This window comes from Hemitrygon akajei, unplaced genomic scaffold (genome assembly GCF_048418815.1).
Source record: "Hemitrygon akajei unplaced genomic scaffold, sHemAka1.3 Scf000135, whole genome shotgun sequence".
NCBI lineage: Eukaryota > Metazoa > Chordata > Chondrichthyes > Myliobatiformes > Dasyatidae > Hemitrygon > Hemitrygon akajei.
The window spans coordinates 30,748-54,298 of NW_027332021.1; the positions used below are offsets into that span (position 1 = coordinate 30,748).

General features: G+C 44.2%; 2 protein-coding genes across 2 annotated transcripts; one reads left to right on the top strand and one right to left on the bottom strand.

Moving 5' to 3' along the window:
* The first annotated feature begins 1,277 nt into the window (after positions 1–1,277).
* LOC140723776 (uncharacterized) lies at positions 1,278–9,287 on the top strand. Its single transcript, XM_073038309.1, has 2 exons — positions 1,278–1,333; positions 5,235–9,287. Exon 2 carries the CDS (start codon positions 5,644–5,646, stop codon positions 7,033–7,035), a length of 1,392 nt encoding a protein of 463 aa, XP_072894410.1. The 5' UTR covers positions 1,278–1,333; positions 5,235–5,643; the 3' UTR covers positions 7,036–9,287.
* A 4,995-nt stretch (positions 9,288–14,282) lies between these two features.
* LOC140723777 (uncharacterized) lies at positions 14,283–23,203 on the bottom strand. The gene is made up of 2 exons (XM_073038310.1): positions 23,067–23,203; positions 14,283–18,814 (listed from the first exon to the last, which is right to left on the bottom strand). Exon 2 carries the CDS (start codon positions 18,404–18,406, stop codon positions 17,117–17,119), a length of 1,290 nt encoding a protein of 429 aa, XP_072894411.1. The 5' UTR covers positions 18,407–18,814; positions 23,067–23,203; the 3' UTR covers positions 14,283–17,116.
* Positions 23,204–23,551: the final 348 nt, after the last annotated feature.

Sequence of the window (23,551 nt, forward strand, 5' to 3'; positions counted from 1 at the left end):
TGTAGAGAGAAGGCAATTACGCAGAATTCCACACACATTCCACGCTGGGTAAACGAAATAACTGTCGCCGAAGATCTTATCCGTTGATTCGTTCCGAAATCCACTTCGAAATATCACCAGGTGACAGTGACAGGAATATCGTCTTCAAGTGGTTACCACAGAACACCCCGATTCCAGGTAAGGGCCAACAGAAGTGATACCACGGGATACTCCAACAAATCCACACGTATGGATTATACGAAGTGACAGACACACATCCGTTGTACACTGCGTGCCGATGATCAACCCGACCTTCTGGGCATGGAAGAGCTCCAACTCGTAGCAGTGAGAAGCTGAAGTTCCAACAGCTTCTCTCTCTCTCTCTCTCCCTCTCCCTCTCCCTCTCCCTCTCTCTCTCTCTCTCTCTGTCTCTCTCTCTGTCTCTCTCTCTCGCAGGCTGCCGCCCCTTGTCTCTGACGTCATAGTCCCGCCTCTCACAGTGAACGAACCTCAAACAACACACACAAAATGCTGGTGGAACACAGCAGGCCAGGCAGCATCTATAGGGTGAAGCACTGTCGACGTTTCGGGCCGAGACCCTTCGTCAGGACTCTGATCAGCCTCTGTCTTTAAACGAGCCAGCGGTCTTGTAACACAATGCACCTCTAAAGTCTGACAGAAGACACGAGCTACGATGGAGCAGAGTCAGAAACCAAAGAGTTGCCAGACTGAGTCAGGGCTTTGGGGCTCCAGAGAGAGATGGGGTCTGGAGTTTACGAGGAGGAGGAGGAATCAGACCAGCAGGATGTGGCTAAAAATGAAAGATTAGAAACATTTGGAAACCGGTTGACCGAAAAAGCGTGGTTAATTTCTGCAAAATACTGGTGGAAATCAACAGATCAGGCAGCAAATGTGGAGAGGAATAAATGGACAACGTTTAGGCCGACTCACTTCAGCATGCCGAGTCTGTGTACTCCTCTGCTTAGTTGCTGCCTGAACTGCAGAGCTCCTCCAGCATTGTGTGTGTGTACGTCTCTGTATTTCCAGCAACTGCAGAATGTCTTGTCTGCATTTCTGCATTTGTAAGAGGATTTTACTTTGCCATTAGATACACGTTGATATTGATTATCTTCTTATGGGAGCCGCTTTCTGCATTAAAACAGCTACTGAGTTTTCTATACACACAGAAAAAAACTGAGGTATGGACATTGAACCAGTACATGCAGAAACTTTTAACTGCAGCGTGATTACCCGTGAAGCACCGATCAAATGCGCAGGCGTCAGGGCTGCAGCGGTCTCCGGATATCACGCATGCGCGCAGTACACAAAAAGCCTCGGAAAATGTCGGAAGCAGGTAAGAGCGATTCTTCGTGATATTATCTTAAACTCCGACCTCGGGACAATTGCTCTGAGTTCCGAACATTACACCCCGCAATCCCGGGACAGTCCTGCCCTCTTCCATCTCTCCAGCCCCACGACCCGTACACCAGCCCCGGGGAACTTCCGTCTGATGAGGGAATGGGAGCCGATGGATCTCTCAGACAGAGCTGAGCTCCAGCTTTCTGAATGCAAGGATTGGGAACTCGGAGAAAGGGAACAAAATCGTTGCCATCACCAGTTGAGAAAATCACCTTTGTTCTACCTGCAATTACAAACACTTATCCACTTGGCGCGTGGCCAAGTGATCTGAAGGTCACTAGTTCGGGCCTCAGCTGAGGCAGCGCGTTGTGTCCTTGAGCAATGCACTTAACAACACATCACTCTGCGACGACACCGGTGCCAAGCTGTATGGGTCCTAATGCCCTTGGACAACATCGGGGGCGTGGAGAGGGGAGACTTGAAGCATGGGCAGCTGCTGGTCTCCCATACAACCCTGCCCAGGCCTGCACCCTGGAAACCTTCCAAGGCACAAATCCATGGTCTCATGAGACTAGCGGATGCCTATATAATCAAAAACAAGAGAAAATCTGCAGATGCTGGAAATCAAAGCAACACACACAAAATGCCAGAGGAACTCAGCATTAGTACTCTTACATAGATTTAGCCTGGCCTGCTGAGTTCCTCCAGCATTTTGTGTGTGTTGCTTGTTCTATTTCCTCTTGCTCTGGACTTTTCTACCTGTGAGAACATGTTTTGTCCCATTTCCTCTTGGTACATAATGATATCAAACACCTTTGCCCTGGGCATCATGTAGCTTTCACATCACAAATGTGCCAGACTCCAGTGAGACAGACTATTGCCCTTCCCTTCACATTCATTGGCATTGCCATCAATGAATTCACCACCATCTATCACCTGGGGGAAGGTTCAGAGGGAATATTTATGTACAATAAAAAAACTGGTGTTACCTGCATGTATTGTAGTGATGCAAAAGTTGCTGGAAATTTTGCATGTGGGAAGAAGTGGAGTGATATTTGGAAATTTGACTGTTTAAAGCGTTGCTTTGCAAGCAAATCCCATATGGATGGTGTCCAAATGCTCTGACGAGAAAATCCTTAATTATCCACTATAGGCCTGCTACATAGGTTGTGTGAGAGTGCAGATGAACTCGATCAAACCCACAGGAGATAGAAGTTCTTATTGACATTGTTAAAATGAATATCTCTCTATATAAAATTCAGTGTGCATATGCTGCTGTCACTGGGTCAAAATTGCACAGCATAAGATTTTTGCACACATTGGTCTTCACAAATCAGAAGGGACTGGTGGGAAAGTGAAGTGACCTCCAGTGTCCCTGACACCCTCACCTACAAGATGTGCACCCAGCTGCAGCTTGTAAACCTGCACTTTAAGGAGTTGGAACTGGAAATGGATGAATTCCAGATCATCCGGGATTCAGAGGGCGTGATAGGTATGACATGAAGAGAGGTGTTACACCCAGGTTGCAGGACACAGGAAACTGGGTGAAAGTCAGGAAGGGGAACGATGTTAAATAGCCATTGTAGAGTACTTTTGTGGCCATCCCCCACAACAATAGATGGACCACTTTAGAAAGTGTTGGAGGGAATTAGCTGGCAGTGGAATGTCAAAGTGGTGATACACGATTTGTTAGTGAGGGGAACACAGAACTAGAAGGGGACTAATAGCCTAGGGGTGAGGCTTGCTACTGCTAGTGGGGTGTGGGGGGGGGGGGGTTAGGGGTTAAACTAAAGTTTCAAGGGGTATGGGCCAGAATGCCAGAACAGATACTGGAGAGGGTGAATTGAATTGATTTTCTTACTTATATCCTTCATATACATGAGGAGTACAAATCTTTATGTTGCATCTCCATCTACATGTGCAATGTGTAATTTATAGTAATTTACAATAAATTGTATGTACAACAGCACAGTCAATATTACACAGAAATACAATCCTTTCAGCATTGAATTAAAGTCTGGTAGACTGGTGGAAGAAGCTGTCCCAGAGAGTTTGTTTTGACACCGGACAGATGTTGTTCAGACCTCAGACAAAGTCATCAATCAAGAGGTTGAGCATGGTGTGAAGACTGACCTGAGCTGTGTATATCACAATGCAAGAATTATCATAGGAAAGCCAGATGAGCTCAGGACAGGGAATTACGATATTGTAGCCATTACTGGGACTTGGTTGCACCCAACAGTCTGAGGGATTGAGAGGAACAAATTTGTAGAGAAATCACCGACTATGCCAAGAAACAAAGGTTGATTCAGTAAGTGATTTTAACTTTCCAAATATTGACTGAGACTCCCATAATGTAAAAGGACTAAATGGGGTAGAGTTTATCAAATATGCCCTTAATCAGCACATAGAATTCCAGACATAGAAGTATGCAAAAAGGTATTAGGAAATGATCCAGGACTAGTGACAGAAATTAGTGTATGAGAACACTTTGTATCTAGTGATCATAAGGCCATGAGGTTAAAAGTAAATATGGAAAAAGAGAGGTCTGGACCATGGGTTGAGATTCGAAGTTGGAGAATGGTCAATTTTGATGGTATCAGAAAGGATCTGACAAGTGTGGCTTGGGACAGGCTGTTTTCTGGCAAAGGAGTACTTGGTAAGTGGCAGTTGTTCAGGTGAAGTTTTGGGAATGTAGAGTGTGTATGTGCTTGTTGAAATAAATGTTGAAGTGTAACTGGTGCAGGCAACATTGGTTTCCAAGAGATATTGTGTTCCTCTAAATGCCTCAGACTGTTGGGTGCTACCAAGACTCATTGATGACTATAATATCATAATTTCATGCCCTGAGTTCATTTGACTTATTTTTTAGTCATCTTCTGTTGGTTTCTAAAAGCTTCCCAATAGTTTTTGCTCTTTTGTTTGCCCTCTCGTTGGCTCTTATGTTGGCTTTGGCTTCTTATTTTAGCCACTGTTGTGTCATCCTGCATTTCCCATGCTTCCACTTCTTTGAGATGTATCGATCACTCAGTTCCTGCATTGCTCCCAGAAACTCCAGCCATTGCTGATCCAATGTCAGTCCTAACTTTTCCCTTCCAAACAAGTTTGGCCAGCTTCTCTGTCATAGAATCATGGAGAAGTTCAGTTTGAAAACAGGTTATTTGGCCCATTGTGCCAATGCTGAAAAAAGATTTAAGCTGCCTTATGCAACTACCTGCACCGGGACCATCACCCTCCATACCCCTACCATCCAGGCTCCCATCCAAACTTCTTTTAAATGCTGAAATAAAGCTCATTTTCACCACGTGCTGGCATCTCATTCCACTCTCTCATGACCATTACAGTAAAGATCTTTTCCAAATGTTTCCATTAAATTTTCACCTTCCCTCTTACCCATGATCCTCTGGTTCTCATCCCACCCAACCTCAGTGGAAAACCTGCTTGCATTTACCCTCATACACTCATAATTTTGTATACTTCCAACAAATCCTCAAAACAATGTATAATTTCCTTGTTTATGTTTAGAGTTTTTTTTAGGTGTATAAGCTGTTGAGTGGCATTGATCGTGTGGATAGCCAGAGTATTATTCCCAGAGTGTTTCAGTTACTGTGGGGCCAGGCACCCATGCAGCTCAGTGGGAACAGGGAATACCAATGGACAGAGACAAACTGAGCCAGGTCACATATTGGAGATGGCAGAAATGCCCCATTCTTACAGAGACAGGAAGAGCATCAGAGATACCAGCATTGTGCCAAGTTAGAAGATGACTTCTCACTGCAACTTGGGTTGAAACTCACTGTAACAGTGTGATGCCAGATCACACCTTAGCAAATCAAGTGATCTTATCTGAAATGTTGTCCTACACCCATTGATGGATTTTATAAATCTTTTTACAGGTTAAAAATGAAAAGGAATGCAGGAATCTGCAGGAATCTTGAACACAACACACCAGTTTTGATGTCTCTGTCCAGATATTTAAGAAGTGGAGCAAGGGATTCAATTGATCATCCTTCCTACTCTGAATATGTGGAGCGATATACTCCATCATCTGACTGACTGACATACCAGTCATTTTACACAGGGGGAACCCGTTCATCGGCTCAGACAGTGTGGACGGATTCACTTGGTCATCTCAACTGAAGGTACATCAGCGAATTCACACTCAGCAAAGCTATTCAGCTATTCTGTGTGTGAGAAGGGATTCAGTCGTTCATCCCACCTGTGGACACACCAGTCAGTTCACACTGCACAGAGGCTGGTCACCTGCTGAATTTGTGGGGAAGGATTCACTTAGTCATCTGACTAATGGCTCACCAGTCAGTTCACACTGGAGAAAGGCCGTTCACCTGCTCAGAATGTGGGAAGGGATTCATTCGGTCATCTAAACTGAAGGTACATCAGCGAGTTCACACTGGCGAGAGGCCATTCTCCTGCTCGGACTGTGGGAAGGGATTCAATGAATGCTCTCAACTGAAGGTGCATCAGAGAGTTCACACTGGGGAGCGGCCATTCACCTGCTCAGTCTGTTGGAAGGGATTCACTTGTTCATCTAAACTGATGGTACATCAGCGAGTTCACACTGGTGAGAGGCCGTTCACCTGCTTGGACTGTGGGAAGACATTCACTTGCTCATCCCAACTGAAGGTACACCAGCGAGTTCACACTGGGGAGTGGCCGTTCACCTGCTCAGACTGTGGGAAGGGATTCACTCAGTCATCTAAACTGAAGGTACATCAGCGAGTTCACACTGGGGAGAGGCCATTCACCTGCTCGGACTGTGGGAAGGGATTCACTTGCTCATCCCAACTGAAGGTACATCAGAGAGGTCACACAGGTGAGAGACCGTTCACCTGCTCCGTCTGTGGGAAAGGATTCACTCGGTCATCCGAACTACTGGTACACCAGCGAGTTCACACTGGGGAGAGGCCGTTCACCTGCTCAGATTGTGGGAAGGGATTCACTCGGTCATCCGAACTACTGGTACACCAGCGAGTTCACACCGGGGAGTGGCCTTTCACCTGCTTGGACTGTGGGAAAGGATTCACTTGCTCATCCCAACTGAAGGTACATCGACGAGTTCACACCGGGGAGCGACCATTCACCTGCTTGGACTGTGGAAAAGGATTCACTTGCTCATCCCAACTGAAGGTACATCAGAGAGTTCACACTGGGGAGCAGCCATTCAATTGCTCGGACTGTGGGAAAGGATTTACTTGCTCATTTAAACTGATGGTACATCAGAGAGTTCACACTGGAGAGAGGCCATTCACCTGCTCAGACTGTGGGAAGGGATTCACTTGCTCATCCCAACTAAAGGTACATCAGAGAGTTCACACTGGGGAGAGGCCGTTCACCTGCTCAGACTGTGGGAAGGGATTCACTTTGTCATCGCAGCTACTGAGGCACCAGTCAGTTCACACTGGGGAGAGGCCTTTCACCTGCTCAGACTGTGGGAAGGGATTCACTCAGTCATACACACTAAAGGCACACCAGTCAGTTCACACTGGGGAGAGGCCATTCACCTGCTTGGACTGTGGGAAGGGATTCACTTGTTCATCTAAACTGAAGTTACATCAGCGAGTTCACACTGGGGAGAGGCCGTTCACCTGCTCAGACTGTGGGAAGGGATTCACTTGTTCATCTAAGCTGAAGGTACATCAGCGAGTTCACACTGGGGAGAGGCCATTCATATGCTGAGACTGTGGGAAAGGATTCAGTCGGTCATCTTAACTATGGAGACACCAGCAATTTCACACTGGGTAGAGGCCGATCACCAGCTCAGACTTTCGGAAGAGATTCTTTCAGTCAAATCAACCAAATGTGCATCATTGAGTTCACACTGGTGAGAGGCCGTTCACCTGCTGTGAATGTCGGAAGCAATTTACTCAGTCATTAAACCTCATGTAACTCTTGCTTTGGCTAGCAGATTTATATAGGGGGTGATAGACCCCTGGCCCAGCCAAATATAAGGAATCTTGTTTGGGTGGGTGCTATGTGATGACCCCTGTTACAAATCAGTACCTCGAAATAACAAATGGTACACAATAGTGATTAAACAATTGAGCTTTATAATTCTTACTTTGACGATATAGTTAGTGAAATAAACCAAAAGAAAAGAGAAAGGGCTCACTCTCACCATTCGAGTTTTCTCATCTCTCCCCATCAAAAGACCACGAAAATCTCTCTTTCAGACTCACAAGAAAGAACATTGCTGTCATTGGATAGCCTTGCACTCCAAACCCTTTTATCTCTAGTTGTAACCTAAACAATGCTGCTACATAGAAACCTTTACCTCAGCAGTGAAAAATTACATAGAGGCCATTACATTAGCAGTAATGTAACTGTAGCAGTAGTGAAACCTTACAGCATGTTACACTTGTGACACACTACCGGGTTCACACTGGGAAGAAAGTTTCAATGAGCTGCATGCTGGAGATTTGTCCATCACCGTTGCTGAATGCAATTTCGAGAGTGACTGTCAGTGTTGAACTCTGCAATTATTGCTGCTGCTCACCACACCCAGTTCTGCACCCTGGTCACTGGGAATGGGAGGAGTTTCTTCTGTTGCACATTCACTTTTAATGGGACTGGAGTTTAATGTTCTGGATCTGAGACAAATAAATCAGTTTATTTTAAACTCTGTCTCCAGTACTTAGTGAATTTATAACACACCTAGTGTGAGTCAACTCAGGCCTGCTGGACCCGGCCAGTGATTCTGTTCCACGACAGTCCTTTTAAATCCTCCCCTTTTGTTCCCCTCTCGCTCTCCCTGTTGTGATGGGTTCCAAACAGTCACCACTCTGTGGGTGAAGAGGTTTCCCTTGAATTTTCTGCAGACTGAAGAAGTCGAGCTGACTGCAGTTCTGTCTGAGATGTCCCTTGGCCCTCTAATTTCTGGACTGAGGAAGAATGCCATTCGTAGTTAATCTCCTTATTCAGGGCTCATTTCCACATTATGTGCAATTTTCCCTGCTTCTTAAGATAACACCACTGTCCTCCAAAGACTGAAAGCAGAATGGGAAACGAAGCAGGGTCAGAAGCCAGAGGCGGGTCTGCACAGGGCAGAGTTTGGGGCTCTGGATGATGGTTGGTGTAAGAATGTATGATCAGGAGAAGGGATTCAGCAGGACGTGGCAACGAATGACACAGTAGCAACATTTGGAAGCTGATTGGCAGAGAAAATCTTTTGGTTGTCTGATAATACAAACAATAGCTGTGGTGAGGTGCTTCACTGGTCAAGGAACATTTGTGTGTTGGGAATGGTTTTATCTATTGAGCGAGTTGTTCCTGCTTATTTATCCTGTAATATTATATCCAGATAATTATTATGAATTGTCCTATCTGACATAATGTATTGATTATCATATAATGTTAGATTTTAACTCTAAAACTGGATCAGGCTTGAATTTATGGTGCCTCGATGAAGTGATGGAGGTCATTGATGAGTTTGTATTTTAAAGCAAGATGTTGGTGAATGATATTTAGAACTTCATTGTACCTGCACAAGTGATCAGATTGAGTTCAACTACTGCAGAATCCTGGAATGTGTTGGATTGTGTCTGGTTTCTCTTGGCATTTTCTGCACTTACTGCTTTGTTTTTTATTTGTATTTCATGTATTTTTGATTTTTTTTTTCATTTTGTTAACCACCTTGTCCTGTATTTCTGCAAGGAACCCCTCTGTTTGTGGGAAGAAGTCTCGAACTCTCAGTGGAGTGCTCGATGCTTCTTTGTCAACATCTGATCTGCTCAGATTGTTGGGATGTCTCCCATGGAGGGTCATACTCATTCCAATGGTTAATGCTTTCTTCCATAGTGGTAATTCATTTTTCTGAGTTGGTCTTTCATTTAAGTTTTCTGGTCTGTATTGCTTATCACGATTGCATATACACACATGGAGTGCTGAATCCTGTTCATTTTTGATGAAAATATATACTTAGTTTTATCTGACTGTTGTGTGATTTTTTATCATGTGTGTTATATCTCTTCCTCGTTCTGTCCAAGCTGGTGTTAATCTAAGTGGGTTTGGGTGTAAATAGTCTTTTCTAAAGTTTTCTAAAGTTCTTATTTATCTTTGTAAATTCTACTGATTGAAATGGGACCAAGATATCTTTGTAAAAAATAATTCAATGTCAGTGTTGATGGAAGTGTTTATTGCCTTTGTTGTGTTTGTTAACTATTGAGCTCTGACAGGTTTTTTTAAAGCCTTGAACTAAATTTTTCAAAGGTTTTCCTATTTTGCATTACTTCCTATTTTCTTAGCTTCTTGATATTCCAGATACGTGGGTATCAAGAGTCCTGATAAGGGGTCTTGGCCCAAAAATTTGATTCCCATCATTAGATGCTGCCTGACATGCTGAGCCCCTCCAGCACATTGTGTGTATTACTCTAGATTTCTAGCATCTTCAGGTCCTCTTGTTTCCCAGATACTTACATGTTTCTTGAAAGAACAAGCCAGGAACAAGCTGGCCATGGGGTTGTGTGGCCCTGTTGTTAAAATATTCAATAAAATCATTAGAAAGAGATGGCATAGTGTTGGGAGTTGTAGAATCTGTGGGTAGAATTAAGAAACAGCAATTGTAAAAAAAAAATCCCTGATGGGAATTGTATAGAGACCTCCAAACAGTAGTAAGTATGTGGTCCACAAATCAGAATGGGAGATAGAAAATGCGTGTCAAAAGGGCAATGTTATGGGGGATTGTCATGTAGGTGATTCGGAAAATTAGGATGGTGTTGGTCTCAAGAGGAAGTACTCCTAGAATGCCTATGAGATGCTTTTTGGAGCAGCTCGTGTTTGAGGCCACTTGGGGATCAGCTATTCTGGATTGGGTGTTGTAATGAACTGGAATTAATTAGGTTACTCAGGTTCAAAGAACCCTCAGGGGCAAGGGATCTTAATGTGATCAAATTTCCCCGACATTAGAGAAGGAGAAGCTAAAGTCAGATGTGGAATACAGAGAATTAGAGAGGCATGAGAGAAAAATTGGTCAAAATTGATTTGAAAAGAACACAGGCAAGGTTGAAAACAGAGCAGCAATGGCTGGAATTTCTGGAAGCAATTCGGAAGGCAAGGATATACACATCACAAAGAGGAAGTAGTATTCTAAAGGTAAGGTGACAAAACTGTGGCTGATAAGAGAAACCAAAGACAACATAAAAACCAAAGAGATGGCTTAGAGCAAAAATTACTAGGAAGCTAGATGATTGGGAAGCTTTTAAGAACAAACAGAATGCAACTAAAATAATTGAGAAGGAAAAGATGGAATAAATCGATGAGCTAGGCAGCAATATTAAAGGGGATAACAATTTTTTCTTCAGGTAATAGTGTAAACGAGAGGCTGAAGTGAATATCAAACCTCTGAAAAATGATGCTGGAGAGGTAGTAATGGGGTGGGGGTGTAAGGTGATGGCAGATGAACTGAATAAGTATTGTGCATCACTCTTATCTGTCGAAGACACTTGCAGGAATATGGAAGTCCCAAATGTTAGTGGTCAGAATGTTTAAAGTTATGTTACCTGGGAGATGGTTCTTGGGAAACAGATGGTCTGAAGGTAAATAGGTCACCTGGACCAGGTGGTACTCCAACCAGAGATGGCTGAAGAGATATGAATGCATTAGCAATGATCTTTCGAGAATCGTTAAGGAAATTTTCAGAAGTTTTCTGATGACTCTGCCATAGCTGGATGCATCAGCACCGCAGATGAGGCTGAGTACAGGGCTACGGTGGGAAACTTTGTCACATGGTGTGAACAGAATCATCTACAGCTTAAAGTGAAAAAGACTAAGGAGCTGGTGGTGGACCTGAGGAGAGCTAAGGCACCGGTGACCCCTGTTTCCATTCAAGGGGTCAGTATGGACATGGTGGAGGATTGCAAATACCTGGGGATATGAATTGAAAATAAACTGGACTGGTCAAAGAACACTGAGGCTGTCTACAAGAAGGGTCAGAGCCGTCTCTATATCATGAGGAGACTGAGGTCCTTTAACATCTGCCGAACGATGCCGAGGATGTTCTACGAGTCTGTAGTGGCCAGTGCTATCCTGTTTGCTGTTGTGTGCTGGGGCAGCAGGCTGAGGGTAGCAGACACCAACAAAATTAACAAACTCATTCGTAAAGCCAGTTATGTTGTGGGGATGGAACTGAACTCTCTGATAGTGCTGTCTGAAAGGAGGATGCTGTCCAAGTTGCATGCCATCTTGGACAATGTCTCCCATCCACTCCATAATGTACTGGTTAGGCACAGGAGTACATTCAGCCAGAGACTCATTCCACCGAGATGCAACACTGAGTTTCATAGGAAGTCATTCCTACCTGTGCCTATCAAACTTTACAACACCTCCCTCGGAGTGTCAGACACCCTGAGCCAATAGGCTGGTGTTGGACTAATTTCCACTTGGCATAATTTACTTATTATTATTTAAATATTTATGATTTTATATTGCTATATTTCTACACTATTCTTGGTTGGTGCGACTGTAACAAAACCAAATTTCCCTCAGGATCAATAAAGTATGTCTGTCTGTTTGTCATTATATCCCAAGAAGTTTCTTCCTTCACTACTCTCCCTCTCTCAGTTTTTGCCCATTCTTCAAATTTGTCTGTCCTGCTGCAGTCGCATTGCTTCCCTAGCACTAATAGCGCCTCCATCTATCTTTGAATCATCCGCATACCTTGACACAAAGCCAGCAATTCCATTATCCAAATCATTGACAAATAATTTGAAAAGCAGCGGACAGACTACTGCCCCATGAAGACCACTAGTCACTGCTAGCCAACCAGAAAAGGCTCCTTTAATTCCCACTCGCTCCCTCTTGGCTGTTAGCCATTCCTCCCATCCATGCCAGTATATCTACTGATTTTTATCCTGTTAAACAGTCTCATGTGTGACACCTTATCAGATGCCTTCTGAAAACCCAAGTAAATTATATCCACTGCCTCTCGGTTGTCCATCATGCTTATGACTTCCTCGAAGAACTCTAACAGATTTGTCAGGCAAGATTTCCCTGTACAGAAGCTATGCTGGCTTTGACTTATTTTATCATTAGTCTCCGAGTACCCCAAAACCTCATCTCTAATAATAGACTCAAACACTTCCCCAGCATGAGGTGAGGCTAACTGGACTATGATTTGCTTTCCTCTGCCTTCCTCCCTTCTCAAATAGTCGATTGTCATTTGCAATCTTCCTGTCCTCCGGGACCATGCCAGAAGCAAGTGATTCTTGACAGGTCATCATCCGAAAATCCAAGCAAAATACATCCACTGCTTCTGCTTTATCTATCTTGCCTGTTGCTTCCTCAAAGTATTGCAAGTGATTTGTCAGATACAATTTCCTTTAAAGGTATCCTGCTGACTTTGGCCTACTTCATCATGCGTCCCCAATTACAGTACCCAAAAACACACACCCTTAATACACTCCAACATATTCCTGACCACTGAGGTCAGACTAACTGTCCTATAATTTTCTTCTGCCCTCTCTCACTTCTTAAAGAGTGGAGTGTGGTTTGCAACTTTCCAGTTTGCCAGAACCGTTCCAAAATCTAGTGATTCGTGATAGATCATTACTCATTACTTTAAGAGAAAACTTAGGGGGAGCTTCTTCATTCAGAGTCGTTGGAGAGTGTGCAACGAGCTGCCAGAGCAAGTGGCAGGGACGATTTCAACCTTTAAGAGAAGTTTGCCTATGTCCATGGATGAGGAGGGCTATGGTCCAGGTGGAAGTTGTTTGAATTCGGCAGATTAATGCTTTAGCACGGACAAGATTTTTCTGTGCTGTAGTATTCTATGACTATAATGCCTTCATAATCTCTTCAGCTACCTCTTTCCGCACCCTGGTGTGTTCACCTTCAGGCTTTTCAGCTTCCAAAACACGTTCTCTCCTTTGTAAAAAAAGTGGGTGGCTTCAATCTGCAGGAGAATTGGGAAAGTCAGATTGGTGTGAGATCACAACAGAGGGAATGTATTGAATGCTTACGAAATGGATTTTTAGAGCAACTGATTGTTGAGCCTACTCGTGGAACTACTATCTTAGATTGGGTGTTGTGCAATAACTCAGCTCTTATTAGGGAGGTTAATGTAAAGGAACCATCAGAAGGCAGTGACCATACTGATTGAATTCCTACTGCAATCTGTGAGGGAGAAGCATAGGTGATGCACCATCAATAACTCACGCTGAGACTTAGGAAGCGAGATATCGCCTTTATTGACTGGAAGAATAAACAACACTACATCCTGGGGAAAATGAGGGAGAGCAGCAGCCCACCGTCGCCTTTATACAGCGGTCTATGGGAGGAGCCACAGGAGCAGTCAGACAGGTATATCTAGTTCACCACAATAGGTCACATGCATAGTATCACAATGGAATGAAGGGAATTACAGAGGCATGAGAGAGGTGATTCCCCAGGTGGATTTGAGAAGGATACTGGTGGGGATGACGTCAAAGCAGAAGTGGCTGACGTTTCTGGGAATAGTTCATAATGTACAGAATAGGTCATAATGTCCCACAGTAGTAGTTCACAAATGGCGGGGCTAGGCTACCGTGGCTGACAAAGGAAGTTATGGACTTCAGGTAGCAATAGTGAGTAGGAAGTTAGATAATTGGGTAGCTTTGAAAATCCAACAACAGGCAACTGCAAAAAGCTATATGAAGGAGAAAGGTGAAATATCAGAGCAAACTAGACAATAATATGCACCATTATAAAAATGCGCAAGGGAGGCGATAGTTTATTTCGGACCTCTGGAAAATGATGCTCATGAGGTAGAAATGGGGAAGAGATGGTGGATGAACTCGATAGGTACTTTGCATCTGTCTTCTCTGTGGAAGACACAGCAGTGTGCCAGAGATCCGTGAGTGTCAGGGAGCAGGAGTGAATGTCATTGTTATTACAAAGGAAAACGTGCGAGGCAAACTCAGGTTCTTAAAGTGGATAAGTCACCTGAACTAGATGGAGCATATCCCAGAGTCCTATGTAACGTTTTAGAAACAAACCAGCAGCAATACAGTTCACACCGGAGTCCGGTTTTGATGTTAAAACCATTATCTTTATTAGTAACTACTTATAATATTGTAAGTTAAACAAATTAAGCAAAAGTTAACAGTGTTATGCGTATAAATATGGGTAAATATAACTCCTAAACTATCGAGCCTGGGGGATCAAGGCTTAGAGTCTGGAGATGGTAACGTAGGAAACTTCAGTAATCGGAGGAATAAATGATCAGAGAGAGATACTTGTAGTCCAGGGTAATTGTAGAGAGAAGGCAATTATGTCGAATTCCACAGGTAAACGCAAACCGTCGTCCAAGATCTTGTCCGTTGAATCGATTCAAAATCCAGTTCGATATATCAGACGAATGTCGTCTTCAAGTGAGTACCACATAACATATCCAGGTAAGGGTTGACTTCAAGTGGTCCCACATTACATTCCTAAATCTACTCCTTTGGATTATACGAAGTGACAGACACACATTCTGGAGCAAACCTTGCCCTGGCAGTTCTTAAATAAAAGTCTTAGACTACGAGAGTGGCTGTTCTGTCTCCCTCGTTCCGACTCTGTGTGTGTGTGTGTGTGTGTGTGTGTGTGTGTGTGTGTGTGTGTGTGTGTGTGTGTGTGTGTGTGTGTGTGTGTGTGTGTGTGAGTGTGTGTGTGTGTGTGTGTGTGTGTGTGTGATATCTATCTATATATATCGCTCTCTCTAAATCTCTATCTCGCTCTCTCTCTGAGCTGAGAAAGCTGCCGGCTGACGTCACTGTTAGTCCCGCCTCACTCAGGAACTTTCTTAAAGTGACAGTCCACAGCAAACGAAACCGAGGGATTCGTAACACCTGAGAGAGGCTGCTGAAGAGATAACAGATGCAATGGTCATGACCTGTCAAAAATCACTTGACAAGGGGTCCCTTGCAGAAATACACATCAATGTGGTCAACAAAAGGAAAGAAAAATCGAAAGTACATGAAATACAAACAATAAGGCAGTAATTTCTACACTATTCTTGGTTGGTGTGACTGTAACGAAACCCGATTTCCCTCGGGATCAATAAAGTATGTCTGTCTGTCTGTGTAGAAAATGCCAAGAGAAATCAGACACAATCCAACACATTTCAGGACCCTACAGCAGTTTAACTCAATCTGATTACTTACAAAGGTACAATCAGTGGCAAATATGATTCACCAAAACCTTGCTTCAAAATACAAACGCATGAATGCCCTCCATCACTTCATCGAGGCACCGTAAGTTCAAGCCTGATCCACGTTTAGAGTCAAAATCTTACAAATTATATGATAATCAATACATTATATCAGATAGGACAATCTATAATAACCATCTGGATATAATATTACAGGATAAACAAGCAGGAACAACTCCCTCAATAGACAAAACCATTCCCAGCACACACACGTTCCTCGGCCAGTGCAGCACCTCACAACAGGCATTGTTTGTGTCATCAGTCAGATAACTGAATTATCTTCTCTGTCATCTTCCAAATGTTGCTAATCTGTCATTCGTTGCCACACCCTGTTGCTGATTCCCTTCTCCTCATCATACGTTCTTACTCCGACCATCGTTCAGCACCTCAAACAATGCCCTGTGAGGACCCGCCTCTGGTTTCTGACCCTGCTCCGTTGAACACCCAACTAATGGTTTCCCATTCTGCTTTCAGTGTTTAGAGGACAGTGGCGTTTTCTAACAACCCTTTAGAAGCAGAGAAAATGACCCATAATGTGGAAATGAGCCCTGAATAGGGTTAACAACCAATGCCATTCTTCCTCAGCCCAGAGATTTGAGGGGCGAAGAACATCTCAGACAGAACTGCAGTCAGTTCGACTTCTTCAGTCTGCAGAAAATTCAAGGGAAACCTCTTCACCCACAGAGTGAGTGGAGAGTGAGGGAGATGAGAATGGAGTGAATGGAGAGTGAGAGATGAACAACAGGGGAAGATGTAAAAGGACTGTTGCAAACAGTATCATTGGCAGGGTCCAGCCAGCATGAGTTAACTCTCTACTGTACACTAGGTGCGTTATAAATTCACTAAATACCGGAGAGTTTAAAATAGAACTGATTTATTTGTCACAGATCCAGTCCCATTAAAGGTGAATATGCAGCAGAAGGAACTCCTACCATGCCCAGTGACCAGGGTGCAGAACTGGGTGTGGTGAGCAGCAGCAATAATTGCAGAGTTCAGCACCGACAGTCACTCGCGAAATTGCATTCAGCAACGGTGATGGACAAATATCCAGCATGCAGCTCATTGAAACTTTCTCCCCAGTGTGAACCCACCAGTGTGCCACAAGTGTAACATGCGGCAATGTTTCACTGCTAATGTAATGGCCTCTCTGTAATGTTTCACTGCTGAGGTAATGGTTTCTCTGTAGCAGAGATAAAAGGGTTTTGGAGTGCGATGCTATCCAATGAGAGTAATGTTCTTTCATTGAGTCTGGAAGAGAGATTTTCACGGTCGCTTGCCGGGACAGATGAGAAGACACAAATGGAGAAAATGGGCCCTTATTTTTTCTTTACTAACCCTATAGTGAAAGTAAGAATTATAGAGCCCAGTTCTTTAATGACATATTGTGTATTGTTTGTTATTTCGGGGTACTGATCTGTAACAAGGGACAGATCGCGCAGCATCCACCCAAACGAGATTTCTTAAGTTTGGCCGTGCTGGGGGGGGGGGGGGGTGGCGTGAACACCCCCTATATTAAGCTGCCAGGCGAAGTGAGAGTTACATAAGGTTAGATGACTGAGTGAATCCCTTTCCACATTCACAGCAGGAGAAAGGACTCTACCCAGTGTGAACTCGCTGGTGTCTCTGTAGTTGAGATGACGAAGCGAATCCCTTCCCACAGTCTAAGCAGGTGTACGGTCTCTCCCCAGTGTGAACTGACCGGTGCGCTTGCAGGTGGGATGACTGAGTGAATCCTTTCCCACACTCTGAGCAGGTGAATGGCTTCTCCCCAGTGTGAACTCGATGATGTTCCTTCAGTTGAGATGACGAAGTGAATCCCTTCCCACAGTCCGTGCAGGTGAATGGTCTCTCCCCAGTGTGAACTCGCTGGTGTTCTATTAGGGTGGATGACTGAATGAATCCCTTCCCACAGTCAGAGCAGGTGAACGGCCTCTCTCCAGTGTGAACTCGCTGATGTACCTTCAGTTTATATGACCGAGTGAATCCCTTCCCACACACTGAGCAGGTGAATGGCCTCTCCCCTGTGTGAACTGACTGGTGTGCTTGTAGGTTGGATGACTGACTGAATCCTTTCCCACACTCTGAGCAGGTGAATGGCCTCTCCCCAGAGTGAACTCGCTGATGTACCTTCAGTTGAGATGATGAAGTGAATCCCTTCCCACAGTCCGAGCAGGTGAACAGCCACTCCCTGTTGTGAACTCGCTGGTGAGCAATTAAGGTGGATGACTGAGTGAATCCCTTCCCACAGTCTGAGCAAGTGAATGGCCTCTCTCCAGTGTGAACTCGCTGATGTACCTTCACTTGAGATGACCGAGCGAATCCCTTCCCACAGTCTGAGCAGGTGAATGGCCTCTCTCCAGTGTGAACTCTCTGATGTATCTTCAGTTTAGATGACTGAGTGAATCCCTTCCCACAGTCTGAGCAGGTAAACGGTCTCTCTCTCGTGTGAACAGACTGGTGTACCTTCAGATTAGATGAGCAAGTGAATCCCATCCCACAGTTTGAGCAGGTGAATGGCCTCTCTCCAGTGTGAAATCTCTGATGTACCTTCAGTTTAGTTGACAGAGTGAATCCCTTCCCACAGTCTGAGCAGATGAATGGTCTCTCCCCAGTGTGGACTCGTTGATGTACCTTCAGTTGAGATGAGCAACTGAATTTTTTCCCACAGTCTGAGCAGGTAAACGGCCTCTCTCCAGTGTGAACTCTTTGATGTACCTTCAGCTGAGATGAGCAAGTGAATCCCTTCCCACAGTCTGAGCAGGTAAACGGCCTCTCTCCAGTGTGAACTCGCTGATGTACCTTAAGTTTAGATGCTTTAGTGAATCCCTTCCCACAGTCTGAGCAGGTGAATGGCCGCTCCCTGGTGTGAATTAGCTGGTGAGCCATTAGGTCAGATGACCAAGTGAATCCTTCCCTATAACTTCAGCAGATGACCAGCCTCTGCCCAGTGTGAACTGACTGGTGTGTCCACAGGTGGGAAGACTGTCTGAATCCCTTCTCACGCACAGGACAGGTGAATGGACTTGTCCGAGTGTGAACTTGCTGATGCACCTTCAGTTGTGATGACCAAGTGACTCCATTCCCACTGTCTGAGCTGATGAATGAGTTCCCCCCTGTGTAAGATGATGGGCATGCCAGTCAGTCAGATGATTGAGCAAATCCCTCCCCACAGTCTGAGCAGGAAAGATGATCGAGTGAATCCCTTGCTCCACTTCTTAAATATCTGGACAGAGACAACAAAACTGGTGTGTTGTGTTCGAGATTCCCGTAGACAAGTTCCTTGTCATTTTTAACCTGTAAAAAAATTTACAAATCCATCAATGGGTGTAGGGCATCATTTCAGTGAGAACACTTGGGTTATCAAGGTGTCATCTGGCATTACGCTGTTACAATGAAGTTCAACCCAAGCTGGAGACAGAAATCATCTTCTATCTGGGCACAGAGCTGGTATCTGGAATGACCCTCAAATTCTCTGATGCTCTTCCTGTCTCTATAAGAACGGGGCATTTCTGCCATTTACAATCTGTGACCTGGCTCAGTTTGACTGTCTCCATTCCCTGTTCCCACTGAGCTGCATGGATTCCTGGCCCCACAGTCACTGAAACACTCTCACACAAATAGCCGGCAGTGCATTCCACACACCCACCACTCTCTGTGTAAAAAGCTTACCTCTGACATTCCCCTCGGAATCTATTTCAAAACACCTTAAAACTATGGTCCCTCGCATTAGTCATTTCAGCCTTGGGAATAAAACTCTGGATATCCACATAATCAATGCCCTTCATCATCTTATACATTTAAAAAAAGGCTCTGAATATAATCTAATTATAAGGAAAGTATACATTGTTTTGAGGATTTGTTGGAAGTATACAAAATTACGAGGGTATAGATAGAGTAAATGCAAGCAGCTTTTTCCACTGAGGTTGGGTGCGATGACAACCAGAGGATCATGGGTAAGTGGGAAAGGTGAAAATTTAACAGAAACATGTGGAAAAACTCTTTACTGAAATGGATGTGAGACTGTGGAATGAGATGTCAGCACAAGAGGTGAATATGAGCTCGGTTTCACCATTTAAAAGAAGTTTGGAGGGAAGCCTAGATGGTAGGGTTATGGAGGGCGATGGTCCCAGTGCAGGTAGTTGCATTAGACAGCTTAAATGTTTTTTCAGCATTGACTAGATGGGCCAAATAGCCTGTTTCCATATTAAACTTCTCCATGTTTCTATGTCAGAGAAGCTGGCCAAACTTGTTTGGAAGGGAAAGGTAGGAGTGACAACAGAGCAGCAATGACCGGAGTTTCTGGGAGCAATTCGGGAGCTGAGTGATTCATACATCCCAATGAAATGGAAGCATTGGACAGGCAGGAGGACAAAACCATAGCTAAACTGAGAAGCCAAAGCCAACATAAAAGCCAAAGAGAGGGCAAAATATAGAAGAAAAACTATTTGGAAGCTTTTAGAAACCAATAGAAGATGACTAAAAAAAAAAGCCAGATGAGCTCAGGGCATGGGATTATGATATGGTATTCATTAATGAGTCTTGGTAGCACCCAAAAGTCTGTGGCATTTAGAGGACCAAAATATCCCGGACCTCAGTATCTCCTGAAAGGTTCTCTGAACCAGTTACCTTTCAACTTTTATTTTGGCAGTCACATACAAACTCTACACCCTCAAAATTTCACATCTGAAGGCCTCCCACTTACAAGTACTCCTTGGCCAGAAAACAGCCTGTCCCAAACCACACTTGTCAGATCCTTTCTGATACCATCAAAATTGACCTTTCTCCAATTTAGAATCTCAACCCGTGGTCCAGACCTCTCTTTTTCCACCTTTACTTTGAATTTCATGGATTATGATCACTAATTTCTGTCACCCTGGATCACTTCCTAACGGTTTATTGCACACTTCTACACCGGGAATTCTACGTACTGATTAAGGACACATTTGACAAACTCTACCCCATCTAGTCCTTTTACAGTATGGGAGTCCCAGTCAATATATGTAAAGTTAAAATCACTTACTAAATCAACCTTTGTTTCTTGGCATGGTCTGCCATCTCTCTACAAGTTTGTTCCTCTAAATCCCTCAGACTTTTGGGAGTAAACAAGTCCCAGTAATGGCTACAATATCATAATTCCCTGTCCTGAGCTCATCTGGCTTTCCTACGATGCTTCTTGCATTGTGATATACACAGCTCAGCACATTCATCGCACCATGCTCAACCATTTGATTGCTGACTCTGTCTGAGGTCTGAACAACATCTGACTGGTGTCAAGAAAACAAACCCTCCCTTATTGTCAGAAAAACAAAGGAGCTGATTGTGGATGACAGGAGGATTGGAGACAGGCTAACCCATATTGATATCAAGATAGCAATGGATCTGGGGTTGAGAGGGTGAACAGCTTTAAGTTCCTTGGCAGAAACATCACCAAAGATATCACATGGTCTGTACATACCGCTGTGTTGTGAAAAAAAGCACAACAGCAATTCTTTCACCTGAGATGGTCGAAGAATTTTGGGATGCAGTCCCAAATCCTCAGAACATTCTGCAGGGACACAATTGAGAGTATCCTGACTGACCACATCAATGCCTGGTATGGGAACTGTACTTCCCTTAATCGCAGGAACCTGCAGAGAGTGGTGTGGATAGCACAGCCCATCTGTAGATGTGAACTTCCCACTATTCAGGATATTTACAGAGACTGGTGTATAAAAGGGGACTAAAGGATATTGGGGAGTCAACTAACTACAACGTCAAATTGTTCCTGCTGTTACCATCCAGGAAACGGTAACACAGCAAAAGGACCAGCAGGCTCCAGGACATCATCTTCTACCAGGCCATCAGACTGATTAATTGATTTCGATGTTACATTGACAGTTCTAAGTACAAGCTATTTATTATAAATTACCATAATTTACACATTGCGCATTTAGACAGACGTAACATAAAGATTTCTACTCCTCATCTATATGAAAGATGTATGTAATAAAGCGAATTCAATTCAAATCACCCTCTCCACTATCTGTTCTGTCATTTGGTTCCCATTCCCCCTACAACTTATTTTAACCCCATCACAACCCCCCCCCCCCACACACACACTAGCCTAGCAAGCCTTACCACAAGGATATTAGTCCCCTCTTGTACCGTTCCCCTAACTAACAAATCCCCTATCAGCCCTTTGACTTTCCTCTGCCAGGTAGTACAGACCAACCGTTTCTAAAGTGGTCCACCTGCTGTTGTGTTTGATTTCCACAAGAGTACTCTGCAATAGCTATTTCACCTCTATTCCCTTCCTGACTCTCACTTACTTTCCTGTGTGCTGCACCTTGGGTGTAACTCGCCTCTGTTCATGTCATATCTATCATCCCCTCCAAATCCTGGATGATCTGGAATTCATCCATTTGAAGTTTCAACTCCTTGAAGTGCAGGGTTACAAGCTGCAGCTGGATGCACATCTTGTAGGTGAGGGCATCAGGGACACTGGAGGTCTCCCCACCTTCCCACCAATGTCCCCTCTAATTTGTAATGACCAGTGTGCACATAAATCATGTAATGTCCATATTTTACCCAGTGACAACATGTGCACAGTGAATTTTCTATAGAGAGGAATTCATTTTAACAGCTAGCAAATCACTGTTTATAGGAACTTTGATCTCCTTTTGGTTCAGTCCAGTTCATCTGCACTCTCACACAACCTATGTACCAGGCTTATAACGGGTAATGAAGGATTTTCTCACCAGAGCTTTTGCACATTGTCCATATGTGATTTGCTTGCTAAATTACACTTTAAAGAGTCAGATTTCCCAATATCACTCTGCTTATTCCTACCTGCAAATTCTCCAGCAAATTTTCTACACACAGGTAACACCACTTTCAATATGGTACATAAATATTTCCCCTGAACTCCCCCCCAATGACTGACGGTGGTTAACTCCTGATGGTAATGCCAATGAATATGATAAGGGAAGGGCAGTAGTCTGTCTCACTAGAGTCTGGCACATCTGTGATGTGAAAGCTACTTGATGCCCAGGAACAAGGTGTTTGATATCATTATGTACCCAGAGAGAATGGATCAAAACATGTCCTTACTGGCAGAAAAGTCCAGAACAAGTGGAGGTAGAACAAGCAACACACACAAAATGCTGGAGGAACTCAGCAGGCCAGGCAGCATCTATGGAAATTAGTACTAATGCTGAGTTCCTCCAGCATTTTGTGTGCGCTTCTTGCATTTCCAGCATCTGCAGATTTTCTCTTGTTTGTGATTGGAGGTAGAACAAAGGTGATTTTCTCAACAGCTGATGGAAACGATTTTGTTCCCTTTCTCCGAGTTCCCAGTGCTCGCATTTAGATAGCTGGAGCTCAGTTCTGTCTGAGAGATCCATTCCCTCATCAGCCGGAAGCCCCCCAGGGGCTCGTTTACAGAACACGGGGCTGTGAGAGAGGGAAGAGAGCAGGACTGTCCCGTGATTGTGGGTCACGATGTACTGAGTTCACAGAAATAGCCCCTCAGTCGGTAGTGAAAATGTTAACCCAGCGAAACACTTACCTTTTTATTGATCCTCCCAAGGCCTTTTGTGTACTGCGCGCATGCGCGATATTCGGGACATCCGCAACCCTGACGCCTGCGCATTCGATCGGTGCATCAGCGACAGTGAGAATTGTTCCGCAGAGCTTTCAGGGTAATCACGGTGCCATTAAAAGTCTCTGCAAGCATCGGTTCCATATCCAGACCTCAGTTTTTTTTTGTGTAGAAAACTCAGCAGCTCTTTTAACGCAGGAAGCAGCTTCTAAGAAACAATGCTCTTAATATCAGCAAACGTTCCGCGTTTCTAATGCCAAAGTAGAACCTTCTTACAAATGCAGATATTAAACACAAGAGGTTATGCTGTTGCTAGAAATGTAGACACATACACACAAAACTGCAGTTCAGGTGGCAACTAAGCAGAGGAGTGCACAGTCTAGGCATGCTGAACGGGCTCGGACTAAACGTTGTCTATTTGTTCCTCTCCTCATTTGCTGCCTGATCTGTTG

Coding starts and splice junctions, on each gene's coding strand:
- LOC140723776 (XM_073038309.1), top strand. CDS start 5,644: ATGGCTCACCAGTCAGTTCACACTGGAGAAAGGCCGTTCACCTGCTCA.
- LOC140723777 (XM_073038310.1), bottom strand. CDS start 18,406: ATGGCTCACCAGCTAATTCACACCAGGGAGCGGCCATTCACCTGCTCA.